This window comes from Cupressus sempervirens, chromosome 8, assembly GCF_028749045.1.
Source record: "Cupressus sempervirens isolate cs-2001-9-10 chromosome 8, ASM2874904v1, whole genome shotgun sequence".
Lineage (NCBI taxonomy): Eukaryota > Viridiplantae > Streptophyta > Pinopsida > Cupressales > Cupressaceae > Cupressus > Cupressus sempervirens.
Window position 1 is genome coordinate 434,342,824 of NC_143125.1, and position 15,179 is coordinate 434,358,002.

Here is a 15,179-nt window from a genome sequence, read left to right on the forward strand (position 1 = left end):
ATTTCTCTCATTTGGTTTACATATCTTCTACCAAGAGAATCCTTTGCTATCCAAAATCATCTTTTATCCTTCCCCTACTAGCCATACAACTCTAGAAAGATGAAAAAGAATTCCCACTTTCATTTTTCATTCTCCCCATGTATTTTGTGAAGATCCCTCTAGGTGTTCAATAGCAAAATTCTGCTATTTTCTTTTTATTTGAATATTAGGAGAATAGTCATCAATTGGGAATGAAGATTTAATAATATCCACCTCCCCTAACTCAATCAAGTCAATCAGTGAAATTTCACCCAAAATGATGAATTATTAAGCTTCATTGAATGATTCATCTCTATCATTATTATCAAACCCCAATGACTCCTCCACTCTAGAGGTCACATATTTTATTGATCTTGGTCATTCTCTTTTATTTTCCCCTCTTTCATAGCATATTATTCCTTATTTATGTTGTTCAAATCTTCTAGACCTTATTATAGATCCACTTGTATGACCACTCTCTTGTCCTTCTCTTCTAGTTTCAAAGATTTTCATTAATTCCTCTTGGTTCTCACCTTTTACCAGAGAATCTTCTTCATGATTTTTTCAGTAGAGAGAGATATCCCTTCTCCTACATTTCCTTTCTCAGAAGAGGAAGAAATCTGCCCCTTATCTTTTCTAGTTTGTCCTCTTTCTTTCTACCCCCTTGTTAGGAAAAGAAGCATATTTTTCTTCTTCACTATTTCCTTTCTCAAAATTAGTTTGTAATTCTATTTTCTCTCCACTTCTAGCTTTCAAATACTTATTCACTTTTGAGACCACTAGTTTAGAAGTTTTAGGTTTCCAAACCTTCTTATTCCCTAATTTCTTCACCTCTAGCTCAAGTTTTTTGGCAATATACTTCACCTTTTTTGGAAAACTCTTGGCCCAATGTCTATATTCTTTATAATTAAAAAATGCAAAAAGAAAGCTATTTGAACATATTATCAATTTTCTTAGGTAAGGATGTAAGCCAATGAACATTAACATCTATACTTGTGCACAAACTAGGCTGGTTTTAAGCACAGTCACAGGATCTATGCAAAGTAATTCTCCAAAGGAAGAGGTCAGATCATGTCAATGCATCCTCATTCTAAAATTCCAAAGGCAGTCATGAAAAGTGAACCTAGACCAGAGCCATGCAGAAAAGGTATCATTGAAGTCCATTTTGGCCCCCCATTTTTTAAATGGCAAAGCCAACTTTCCAAACGTCCAAGGACCCCCACAAAGAACAAATTCAAGGTCTTCATCATCTAAGTTACTTTAATAGATTTGTATTAAATTATATGATTTTTTAAGATTATTAGTTTGATTGCAATGTTTAGATTAAAGTATGGATATGCTTGTATTTTTATAGTTCAAACATACTTTTTGATCTTTTCATTACATTGGACCATTGCTCATTCATTGCACATTAATCTATTTAACTTTAGTTCTTACAATATGATATAAAAACACACCTTGAGATACTAGAACTTAAAAGATGAAATTATATTTGATAATAATACATAATTAGATATTGAATCATTGATGTGTACACCACATTATAATGTATATGTATTGCTATGAATGTATTTTGTAATATAATCTTAAGTTTTTATCATTTGTAAGTTAATATTTTCAGCAAATTGGATCATCTTCCATCTATTTGTGCATCAAATATTTAAATTTAATTCTTAGAATATGATATACTAAAAAGAGTCTTAGTATACTAAAAATTATCTTAATCTTATGTAGAAAATAATTTATGACATTGTACTAGATTAATTAGGTATTGTGTCATTCATTCATTGATATATAATTAAAATAAATCACACTTTGACTCTCTTAGATATCATTTAATGAAAACATATTTTGAAAGCATAGATCACTTTAAATATTCATAATTCTAAAATGTACAACTAACAAAGATATAATTATATTAGAATAGACAAAACCACACAACAACCTTAAAAAAATCGTAAATTTCTAGCATGTCTGTGAATGTTGTCAAAAGAACAAAACAAATATTCTTAAAATAATAATAAAAAATCTACACTTTGACACTTGTATCATAGAATTTTCTAAGTTACTTTTTAGTGAGAGCATATTTTGAAAGGAAACATCACTCTAAATGCTCATAATTCTAAAATACACAACTACCAAAGAAACAATTACACTAGAATAGACAAAATCACAACAGCAATATTAAAAAGTTTCCTCAATGAAATCACATATAATTTTAAATCTGAATTTTGAAATCCAATTTTAGCAACATGTTCTTTACAACTTAACACTCAACATTAAAAGTTAAAGAAAAAGACACTCAAAGTTTATTGTAACCTATTCATTTTTATGTGTCAATATCAGCTCATTATATTTCATTTCAAGTTGAAAGATCAAAAGAGAAAAAGACATATCCTTAATGGACTCTCCAAAATACTTTTAGAGAAACCATACTTAAAAAATAAAAAGGATGCATTATTCTAAATGCACATTATTCTAAAGTACAAGGATGCATTATTCTAAATGCACATTATTCTAAAGTACACAATTACCAAGATATAATTATAGTAGAATGGACAAAATTACAATAACATCAACAAGGATCATTTAAAAATACTAGCATTGTTAATGAGTTTTTGGTCTATTTAGAGATAAAGTCTCTCTAAGTGTGTGGCTTCAACTTTCAAAAGAGACGCATCAGTCAAATTTGAAATAATGAATAGTTCAGTATGACTCCTACTGATTATCAAATAGTTACAAATATTTAGTGAAAGACCTCCCTAAAAAATAAAAATAAAATACTAGCATTGATTCTATATCGATTTCAAAACCTTTCTGTTCAGTTACAACAGATAATCCTTTAAATAGACATACAAAACATAAAGTTCGTTGAAACCTTTCATTTATATGTGCCAATCTCAGCTCAGAGTTAAATGAATAATTCCATTTGATATGTTGCAAGAAGAAACAAAAAAATTATTTCCCGTGACGCGGGCAGGAGGAAGAATATACAGCCTTGTTTTGTACAAGTATGGAGATGAAGAATGTGACATGTACAGACAAAAAATAACAGCGGAGTCTAGCAAGAATCCCGGTGGGACTGTAGACCGCCGTTTTTGAAAGGGTTGCCGGAATGTAGGCAATATATGGGCGGCACAGTGGGCGTCTCCGTTTGGCCGTATGTTTTCCAGCAGAATGGTTGCTGTAGAGTTGCTGCGACGGGTTTAAGTTTGATTTCCGTCAACGTCACGTCCGTGCATGGAACATCGTCGCTGCATGCAAGATGAACAGCTTTTGTTGCATACGTCCCCCTGATTTTCTCGTATTTCACGCCCCCAATTGCCACTGCCGATGTCTGGTTCTGGCACAATCTTTTGTCGCAGTAAAACTGGTCGATCACAATCGGAACTTTTACGTTTGACACCTGAATGTTGGAGAATGATACTCCTTTCACTGATCCCATTCCTCCCTGCAATATTGCATTATGATGTTAAAATCATCTCATTGTTTGAGCTTTTCCATTTTCTTAGTGTGTGATGTTTAAGGGTGGTCATTAAAATGCTCACCTGCCATGTCTTTATTCGAACACCGTTTAATGCGTCGGAAATATAGCTGTCGTAGACTGTGATGTTTGATACACAGGCTTTTGTTTCATCTTTTCCAAGTCCTCCAATGCTGCAATTGCAATAGGAAACAATTTTTAGGACAGGTAAATAAATCTCTAATAAAGATATTCGATGTAGATGTATGACTTTCATGGTGGGTTGTTTCTGTTGGACAAGTTTCTTAAAATGGGTTCTCGGTCTATTTGTAAAGTTGAAAGGTTCTAGGAATCAAGCCTTATTTGATTAAGTGTAAGACTCCTATCAAAAAAAGGAAGAAGGTCAGGATTGTGCTGGAGAGGAATGGATATCCCTTAATCCTCGACTCTTAGTCAAAGAGATTCAGTGCTCCATATAGAATGGTTAAAATAATTTAGTAGAAGACCTCCATAAAAAGTTGTGGGAAAAAACAACTTATACAAAATTATGCACAGTAAGATTCGATGTAGTGTCGAATATACCTTATGCCATGACCGGGCCCACAGTTGATGTTATGCACTCGTATGTCTGCGCATCCTGTTTGTATTGACACACAATCATCCCCTGTTTCCCACAAGACAATTTTTTGTCAGTTGGCATTCGTTTTCAACAGTTCTTATAGTATTCAAGACAATTGATTTTGAGATTTTGGATGATATCTACGAGGATAGCGAGGGATTTTGACTTATAATATTAGTTTATCATCAAGAAGAAAATAATAAAAATAATCTTTAATATAAATTGAATTCCAAAAACAATCGTTTCAATTCTCTGCAAGCTTTAATCTTGAAGACGTGAGAAAGAGAGAGAAGTGCATTAAAGAGAATTGAGCTACCGCATGCCATCGTTGAATGATGTATTTCAACGTCCTGAGAATTTTGGAGATGAATTCCGTCAGTATTGGGGCTTTCACAGGGAGAAGATATAGTGACATTGAAAATCTTGGCCGAACTGCAACTGTCAAGCTTAAGGTGGCACTGTGCGCTGTTCTGAATTGTGATGCCTTGGACTGTGACGTCGAAACTCCCATAAAATCTCAAAGCCTGCATATTTTACACAGTTCCCTTGTTACATTCTTACAATTTTAAAATATGATCTACAGCGGATTTGAAAGCTTTTATATAATAATGTTTCAGATTAATTATGCCAATTAATGTTTCGAATCACATTCCGTCATGAGAATTCAAAACATTGATATTAAAAATTTGCACACAATCCAAAACATAAATCTTACTAAATTATAAAAAAATTGATAGCTTTAAGCTTTTATAGACTTACAGTGGGCTTAATGCTTGGCATTCTCGATTTCTTGGCCTCCATACTGCTTATCTGCATCCAAGTTGCTAGCTTTAAGTTCACAAGTCCCAAATTGATCCAAAATGGTGAGGGGAAAAAAGAAAAAAAAGTATGAATTACCTGATATGATCCATCAGAAACATCCCACCAAACCGATCCCTGGCCGTCGATGACACCACATCCCTGGATTGTAATGCCCTTGAGTTTGATAAATTGCATCCACTGTAACAAACCAGAGCCCCATACTCGAGAATTGGTAGGCGCAATAATTGTCCCTTCGATCTGAATACATCCACATTTCTCTCATTTATTAACGCCACTCATACACATTTGGACCTCAAAATCTCAAAATGGGGAAAAATAGTACCTGAAAAATGATATTAGGCTGACAAGGTCCAGAAAACGAAATGGGTCCGACCAGAAACCGAAATTCAGCCGGAATGACAACCCGCGCAGACTCCACGCCACAAGCAGCTTGCCATGTCGCCATGAATGCCTGCAATTGAGATGCATCGCTCATGTTAAACTTAAAATCCAATTTAGAGTTCCCAATGTTGACAAAATTGATCAAAGATCGTACCTTTGTAAAACGTAAACTGATATAACACTTAAAATCCAATTTAAAGCTCCCAATGTTGACGAAATTGATGAGAGATTGTACCTTTGTGTCGTCAGTGACTCCATCTCCCTTGGCTCCATAAGAACGCACGTCGAAAGCAGCTGAACCGCCATTGCCTTTCGATGGCGTTTTCCCATGCCCGGGCTTTTTAGCGGGCGGGGCAGGTTTTTTCTTAGCTGTTTTTGAGCAAGCAGCTTCATGGAGAAATAATAGTACAAGTAGCAATAAAACGATGCAATGGGCCTTTAACGAAGGCATCCCTTCCCGCAAGGAGGACAAGAATAGCTGGTTTTCTGAACTCTGAGAGTTTCAATGCAGTTCAGTGCAGGCTATATCAATTATATGAGACAAATAGCGCCCAAAACGTACAAGTCTTCTCTCTGCTCAAAACAATGGCCGGGCGGGCTCGTTTACCACCATAAAATGGCAGCACAAGAGACAACCCCAACTTCTTCTTCGTATTGGATATGTTTGCTGCCAACTTCATGCGTTTATGTAGAGAAAGCAGAGCTCTTCTCAGGGGTAGGGGCCCGATTACCGGTCATGTGAATAACTGTTCAATGTATTTGTTTAGTTGATAAGTTTATTTAAAATTTTAAATAGTGAGATAATAGGTTTTATTACTATATTTATTAGGTAAAAGGAAAGTTATTAGAACAATTGTTCAATCTAAGTTGAAGAAGTATAAAAAATAAACAAAATTTTATTGGCGTTAAAGTATCTCAATGTGTGGTATTAAATTAGTTGTGTAAATTTTATGGTAGTTAAATGATACAGTTAAAGAGTAATATATTAGTGAACTTGAAATGACTACTAATTATTTCTTGCATACATAATAAATTTCATGATATTCATCATAACTACATCTATATGGAATAGATTGAAAAAAAGTTAGCAATAAGAAGAATTGTACAACTTTGTTGGCACCTATAATACATGATTCCAAGGACAATTGTGGACATTTGTCATGTTCAAAGAGAATAGTTAACGATAGAGAATATGTGTCAAATGTCAACTTCAAATGCCCATTTTTTGACTCTTGAATGCATAAGAAAGCTCACTGTGTTTGTTGTAACTATGTAGAAGCCAAATCAATAACTATAAGCACTTAGTTGCACACACATGAACATTGAGAGAATCATCAAAATCCAAAATAATCTAATAGGTCAATAGTATGTCACTAGTATATATTGTAAATGAGGAAAAAAATAGTAATTTATTGCACTGATGGTACATAGAATATTTGTGCACAACAATTGTATTATTGTGCAAATCTTGCAGTCCTCAAAATGAGCAACTAATGAAGCAATAGAGATGTACCAAAACTCAACTTCAAATTTGCAAATCTTATAGTGGTCAAAGTAAATAACCAACAAGACAAGACAAGATGTACAGAACATCAATTTGAAATGACCATTTTTTTGGGCTCTTACATACGTATAACAAAATCATAGAACAGTCATTGTAACTATCTAAAAACCAACATATAAGGAAAAAAACAAAAAATAATTGTTAAGTCAAAGGGTTGTAGCTCAATAGGTTGAGCATAATTGATGAGGATGATGGTAAGAGGGGATAATGCTGTTCACCAAGGTTCAAACCCTAGAGGTGCATTTGGGCCAAATTCGATACCCAATTGAATTTGATGGACATGATCCCCTTGCACATGACTACTTAGTTGGAGGTTGCTAGCATAGATGCATGCTTACTAGTAACGTGACTGCTTAGCCCACCCAGAATCAACTCTTGCTCAGCCGAAGGAGGTTGCTAGCATAGATGCATGCTTACTAGTAACGTGATTGTTTAGCCCACCCGGAATCAACTCTTGCTGAGTGCATAATTCCCACACCATAAAGAACGAGATCAAAATCGATGACCCCACCGACATGGTTCCAAACTCTTGACCCCACCCCAAAAAAAGGTCAAAATCTAGTATATGCCATATGATTTAGAAGTTTAGGTACACAAAGTTGAGCTATAATAAAAATTAGACGTTTAGAGACACGTGAAGGGGGCGGGGACACGATGACATATTTCTTTGGCTGGGAGGAAAGAAGGGGAGGGCCCCCTAAAAGGATTAAGTTTTGTAGGGAAGCCTGAGAATGAATAATAGAATCCGGTCCCGCTCACATGCAAAACTCACGAGACGCGCAGTTTCTCTACTTTCTAACAAGATTTCCCCTCTCTTTTCTCAGCCTCTGAACACTCGTCCTTGTCTATGCACGCAACAACATTATACTAATAACTCTCATGCAAAAAGTGTCGGTTTTAAATACCTGTGACGGTAATTCAGTCCATTATTCTACTTAGAAACTATTCGTCTGCAATAAAAGAAATGGGTCCTGTTATTCAAATGTTGGGAGAAGAAGGACGTAAAAAAATAAGGAAAAAGAAGGAGAAGGAGAAAAAGGTTCACGGAGTTGCAGGTAGACAGGGACCCGCCCATGGGCGGTTTAAAACCAGAGGTGAATTCAGAGAAGCGTACATTTCACATCTCATTGTCGTGTTTTGAGGATGTGAGAAAAACATACATACGGACAAATCGGGTGGGCTACACTGGAATTATTCCTATTTTGTTCCACCCGTGAAGAAATTATTACGAGGCCCGAAATCTGGAGAGTCACGACTCAGTCACGTTAAAGAATTAAACCATCAATGATTTCGTCCATTTATTTGTATATTCCAAATGAACTTGCTGCTTCCAATTTTTCTGATTTCTATCCGTTTCCACTAATGCGTGGAACTCGTGATTTGCAAAGCAAACACAACAAAATGTTTAGGTGTTTCTTCCCCATTAATTCTGCACCTCGAGGTAGTGTAAGTTAAGGCATTCTACAGAGGAGTCAAAATTTGTTTTAAGAATCCAAAGCATATTAATTTCTGGGTAGTCTTGCATTGGGACCAAATGTTCAGTGGGGATGGTTCACGAGCACGGTTAATTACTATTCCTCCTCCCCGATTTCCTCACCAGGAAAGTGCTTGTGAATTTTAGGGTGATTTTTATGTCTTTTCACCTGCTTAACAAATCTACTCTAGTTGAGAATATATCCGTGATAGGTTTTGGGGTTTTTCTTAATAAATAAATAACAGAGCACAGGAAAGAAAAGCCAGCAATTCGTTGAGGCCTGGAATTTGAGCGTTTACCTACGCTTCAAATATTTTTATAATTGACTGTTTTGCTAGTTATCTAGCAATCTTTATGGAGACTTAGAGATCGTTTATAGTAATATGAAATTGTAATCTATTTCTTGTAGGGAGCATCTAATTGTATTACACCTTTAGAGATGACTTATAGTAATAAGGAACTATCGAAGATCTTTTGTATGAGCACCTAATTATGTTAGGAATTTGTTGTGCAGCTGACCAAATTGATTCTTTATCATAATTATTAATTCAATGGAAAATGAAAAGCAGTTCTTGTGTAGTTTTTGATTGAATTAAAATAATTATGAAAAATAGTTGATTTGATTGGCTACATAGCCGCTTGCATTATGTTATGGGTTTAGAAGATACTTAAACAGTAATATAAGATTATCTTGTATTCTTTGTTTGTTGAAATCTTTATATAGATCTAGAGATCGTTTAGTAATAATTATATTATGGGTTTAGAATATACTTATAGTAATATATGGTTATCTCATATTCTTTGTATGAGACATTAGATTGTGTTATGAGTCTATACATAGTTGTTAGTAATATGCATCTATCATGTGTTTTTTAAAGGAGGTTCCTAATTGTGTTATGATCTACAAATGGCTTAGTAATATGCAAAGTACCCTATATTCTTTGTAGAAGGTACTTAAGTGTTTATGGGTCTATAGATGACTAATAGATTTTTTGGACCACCCTATCTTCTTTGTAAGAGGTGCCTAATTGTTTTGCAAACAAAGTATATATATCTTCTCCAATAAAGATTTGAACTCAAGCTCTTCATCATGATACCAACTCAAAAGTGCCACTATAACAAAACATTAGTATTATTTACTTCCTAAGCTTCTAGAATAAGCCTAAAGAAACTTGTAATCTAGTTTAAGAAATGCATAAGATATTCCTATCACACTATTAGTCAATTAGAATCAAGAGACTTGAGGATATTATATTAATACAATTGAATTTTTTTTAAATATAAATATTGTTTATGTAAATTATTGATGTATTATTAAATAGTTAGAATGATGCAAGAGCATCTTGGGTGTAAGGGAAATCTTGCATCACCCAAAAATATTTCTATTTTCAGTTTTCCAGTTTTGTATTTTCAATAAGAGTTATTCCTGTGCAGAGTTACTATTTGAGTGAACTTGCTAATTTTAACAAGTTGATATTATGTGCTCAAATTGTTCTAATCTCATGTGTGAAGGCTCATCTTAGACATATCTGTAATACCCCAAAATGTTAAATCAATTATGCTCTATTTGATCATCCCTAAGTCCTATTTTTACTAGGTAATTCTAATTCTGATAATCACTACTTGACCTAGGTGTCAAATACAGAAAATCCTAACCTACATTAATCGCACTATTTATTTAATTCCTAAGTATCAACTCAAATCAGCTATATTAAACCTATTGATTAAGCTTAATTTAATTATAAGTCTTCATACTTTGATTAAATTAAAATTACCTCTTTAGCTAATGTATAAAGGAATTAAATGTATTTAATTTCATAAGATAATGTCCTCATTTTAATTATTGAATTTAATTATTCAATTAATAAAGTTTATGCATTTATGAGGTCATATCTTATTTTATTAAATTAAATATTCTCTCCAAATCTTCTCTTTAGTTCAAAAATGGAAACTTTGAGTGGACTGAAATTAGAAAAGAAATTAAATCAGTTAACTCCCTTTTCATAAGGAACTTTCTATTCTGATTGAATCTTCTTCAATCCTGGCTGTTCATTCCAATTGGTCTCGACCATTGATAGATCTTGGGATTCTATTTAAGAAGCTCTCAATTTGATGTAGGAGCATCCTGACCATCACATTATCTCACTAATTCTATTACAGACATTATCGAGTGCCAGTAAATTTTTAGTCATTACTAAGTTGAAGTTATCCCATGTCATGTTAACATTTAGAGTTACGTGTTATCCCGCTTATTCTGCCAGTTTCGACCAAACTTTCCTTCAATTGCTGAGTTGGTCAATTGTAGTGTTTGTCGAGTTTCAATGTGTGCCAAGTGTTCCTTCATGTTTCGAGTGTTCTTTCATGTGCTGAGTGTTCCTTCATGTGCCAAGTGTTCTTGTTGGTGCCAAATTTTCCTGTATGTGCCAAGTGCCAGTATTAGTTTTCTACAACTGTTTCCAGTTTGGGCTGAACTTGGATTTTGGTGGAGTTATTCTTTTCATGGTTAGGGATGTATTGGAGATAGATTAGAGAACCTTTCATCTTGATTTCATAGAGATCGGAAGGATTGAGTTGAAGTTTGAGCCATTTTACCTTGCTATTGGAGATGTGTTTTATGGTTTGTGAGTGCCTGTTGTAGGCTGTGTTACTAATTTTGTGCAATGAGTTAGAGGATGCAAAGTTCACATATTGAAGAAGGCCTAAAGTAATATCTTTGGTTAAGGTCACAAGTTCTAATTTATTATAAGTTGGGAGATATGGGAATTCTCCTAGAGTATCAATTTCTACTAGTTTGCATGATGGGTTTCTGTGTGTGACTCTCAAGATGAGCCTAAAGATATACTTAAGAAATCATCCTTATTGAGCTTAAGGGGTTGTAGAGGACCTAAAGTAATACCTTCACTTTGAAGCACAAGTTCTAATTCAATCAGAGCTAGGAGATATCATGATTTTGCATGGGTATCGATTTTGGACATTTAATTTCTATTGGAGGTTGACTTGTGGCTCTTCAAGTACTTAATATTAGGGTTATTTAGTTTTTAGCTTTTTGGACTGGCTTGAGGCTTAGATTGGTATAAGTAGGGGATCTTGGGCAAAGTCAATATTAGAGAATTTTGGTAGAGGAGTCTTAGGTGGAGCAGCTTGGAGGTAGAAGTTCATATTTGATTTTGAAGTTTGTATTTGATTTTGGACATCTGTTCTTCTTTAAAAGATGTATTCTTCTTTGTGATGATCATAACTTGGAAGGTTATACAATCAAGCATGTTGGATGTAAACTTCTTGATTTGAATATATGAAATATTATTCTCTAGATTTGAATCTCATTCCTCTTGTTCATTTTCTGTTGTGTGTTTGTTTGCTAGTTTTCTAGATCACCTCATTTTGGGGTATATCTAGATTAGTCCTACATCACAATTCCTCATTTCAGAGGAAGGTTGAATTGAATTTGCATTGAATCCATGCTAGAATAGTTACTCATTTTCATACATCAATAGCTTAATTTCTTACATTGCAATATTGTATTAGCTTAAAATGCATTCATATAGTGTAACTTTCTTTCTTTGTTCTTAGATTAAAATGCATTTCATTTAGATTAATTATATTCTCATATAGCTTAAGAAAAAATCCTTCATAGTAGAGGTCTGGTTGCCAACTTCTCATTCTCAGAGGAAAGGCAAAATCCTTCTAGTTAGAAGGCAACAGGTCGAACTTAACAATATGCTTCTTTTATTTCTTATATTAAAAATGCATTTCATTTAGCTTTAAATATTGAATTCTCATATAGCTTACAAAATTCTTCATACTAGAGGTCTAGTTGCCAGCTTCTCATTCTGAGAGTAAGGGAAAAATCCTTCTAGTTAGAAGGCAACAGGTCAAACTATTGGATTACTGGGATGAATAATCTCATATTCATTTTGGGATGATATCTCAAGTAATGACCGTGTTAAAGTATGTGTGTGGATCAAAGGCCCACATTTCATGCATACATTTTTGGCAACCATCGTGGGGTTGAGAAATCAAATTTTTTTGCTTCATTTACTTTCTTTTCTACATTTTTAATGATTCTATTGTGGTCATCCATACCTTTTTCCAGATTTTCGCATGAGAAATCTCATTTTCATGTGAAGAACTAAAGATTTCACCCCTTTCAACCCACGTCCTCATGCAAAAAAGTGCATAAATGCACGGTTTCTCATGCAGTGCACATCATTTTCTTGCGTAGGCTTATGCATGATCTTGCATGAAATTTTGTAATAGCACATGCAAAAGGAAATTTTTAGAATTTAGTTTTATCATTATTTTTTTTACTAGCAATGTTCTCTAAAGTATTTTCTTTCTGATTTCTAGTTTTCAAACAACTTGACAGTGATTTGCAGGATGCTTGTTGAAGACACCTTATCAAAACACTTGAAATATGTATTAATTGTGTGATTGCAGGACATTTGTCAAAGATATGCATGTTGAAGGCTCATTTCAAACCCACTTAAATGTTGTGTTTTCTTTTATTGATTTCCACACTTAGTATAAATAGGGCTTGTGAACATTGTAGGGTGCAAGATAGGGGAATAGGGGAGTATGCTCTTTACTACTTCGAAGTGATGCCCAAGAGTAAATCAGAAATGTAGAAGCCTATAAAAGATCATACCTAAGGGAGGCAAGCAAGTTAGTGGTTCTCCCAAATGAAGCCTTTAATGAAGAGATGATGATTTCCTTTTAGGGGATCAAAGTCTCAGAATAGGACAAGGTGGGATTGATAAGCTAACTCAGTGATGAACATGTCTTGCATGTTTGGGTAAGGTGATGAGGTAGAGGCGTATGCTATTTCCCCTTGAGGGAAATTAAAAAACTTGGAGCCTTACATCCGAACCACTAGTCTGAGTCAACCTTTAGAGGGCTTGCTAGAGTGACCTAACCTCTAGGAATGACTCAAGTGTGCACACTCCTTTCACTAGAGATTCCAACTCACTATAATAAAGAAGCTTTGTATAGTGAAAGACTCCAAAGCCATAGTAATTTCCTCTTCTTCATTTTGATATTTCGTATCAAGAAGAGGCTCTATAAACTACATTGGTCGGCGCCAGCTCTAGTCTTTCTAGTCAAGTGTGTACACGTACAAATGTTGGTGTAGGTTTTTGGGCTTAACTTCACTTGCAAAATCACCAGGGGTTAATATGAACTAAAGCCAAGTAAAAATCTCTTAGTTAGTTGCTACCTAGTTCACCCCCAAAAGGGGGCATAATCTTTGTGCAAGGATGGGGAAGAATCTCTCCTATAGATACTCACCATAGGCATGTACCTAGGCATTGGAAGGTGGTATACGTGCTTGACCCCTACCACAAGGGTGTTTATTTAGTGTATTGTTATTGAGCCCTTGAATACACCAAAAATACTGGCACCCTGTAGTGGGGTGACACGGATATGTGAGGTGCACTCATGCACATAAATTGTGAGACAAAGGATTTTCCTTCTCTACCATTTTTGGTTTTAGAGATAGAGTGTGTCTTTTTTGAGTCTTAAACTTGTCCAACTCTTTCAAACAAGAAAAAGGTCAACACTATCCCATCCCTCTGAGTTGCTTTTCCCTTGGTTGGATTTTTTGTGACTACTACTTGCTTCTCATGTTTATCTGAAAATAAATTATCTATTTGAAATCCATAATGCTGTCCAAAACATGAAAACTACCTTGCTATCTATCTGAAACTTGTACACACAATCAACCACCTGTCTAGAACTATTTGAAAATTACAAAATCTCTTCAAAATCTAGTTAAAGTTGTCAATCGATCCAAAATCTTGTGCCCAGTTCTATGAAATTTTGCATGAGAAAGTACCTTGTTAGCATTTCCTTGTGTAGCTCTATGTAAGTCCTCATGCAACTCCCTGGGAATCTCTGCTCAAGATTGTGCAAATACTATCTTTTTATGCCATAATTCTATCCCTTTTTTAGTCTGTCAGCTTCTCGCATGACTCTATGCAAATCCTCATGTGAGAACACAGTCCTAAATTTTCTATTCTAAATCTTTGCATCCTTCTTTGTGTTTACTCTTGCAGTTCCCTAAGAATCTTCGTGCAGGGTCTTGTCTTGAAAACTATTAAACTACTCTGTCAGAGCTATTTGTGCTCTAAGTCTAGTCTGAATCTGCAACATTTTACCACTTTTCTTTCTACAAATAGTGTCAAACAATGACTTCTTGCTTAGGTGACAACTTGTGATCTACGCACAAACTAGTCTCATTACTTGTCTGTCTTGTTCTTGTCCTTTTGTGTTAGCCATAATTTTTGTCATGATAGTCATAATCTTTAGTTGTTCTAGCCATTACTTAGATGACTTGTACCTAATTATACAACACTCTTATCTTACTTTTTTGAGACTACATTCTAGTGTGATCCTTGTCTAGGCTTTTGATTTTTGTCCTTTTCTATGAATGTGGAAACAAGAAGTGGAAATGTGTTTTATCCCCCTAGACTTAGATGAGGTAGATCTAGGGTTCATAATCATAGGAGAGGTCACTTCTTAGTTAATACACGGTCTGTCTCTAGCTCATCTAGTGAGGAGTCTTCAAAATCTCCTTCACTTGTCAGATCATCTCGTGTTTAAAGAATTTTTTCTATAAACTTACAACAAACTAGGAACCCTTTGTATCAAGAGGATTCCAAAACTAGCAGAGTTCATACATCTCTAAATAACACAATAGAGTTTTTATTTAGATAACCTTTCCAACCAACATACACTGAAACTTATCACATTCCTAAAATGGCTAATCAAGAACCTGAACATGGAGAACATAGTAGAGACCAAGATCAACATAGGAATGAAAGACATAAGGAATGTTTTGCTG

At 34.6% G+C, this 15,179-nt stretch overlaps 1 protein-coding gene across 2 annotated transcripts; it reads right to left on the reverse strand.

Moving 5' to 3' along the window:
• Positions 1-2,875: 2,875 nt before the first annotated feature.
• LOC149543094 (polygalacturonase At1g48100-like) lies at positions 2,876-5,963 on the reverse strand. Of its 2 annotated transcripts, XM_089796247.1 has the most exons (8): positions 5,539-5,963; positions 5,245-5,373; positions 4,998-5,159; positions 4,860-4,910; positions 4,417-4,624; positions 4,064-4,145; positions 3,567-3,675; positions 2,876-3,469 (listed from the first exon to the last, which is right to left on the reverse strand). In XM_089796247.1, exons 1-8 carry the CDS (start codon positions 5,752-5,754, stop codon positions 3,080-3,082), a joined length of 1,347 nt encoding a protein of 448 aa, XP_089652373.1. In that variant the 5' UTR covers positions 5,755-5,963; the 3' UTR covers positions 2,876-3,079. The 2 variants fall into 2 exon arrangements, with proteins under 2 accessions (XP_089652373.1, XP_089652372.1); XM_089796246.1 differs by having other exon boundaries at positions 4,860-5,159.
• Positions 5,964-15,179: the final 9,216 nt, after the last annotated feature.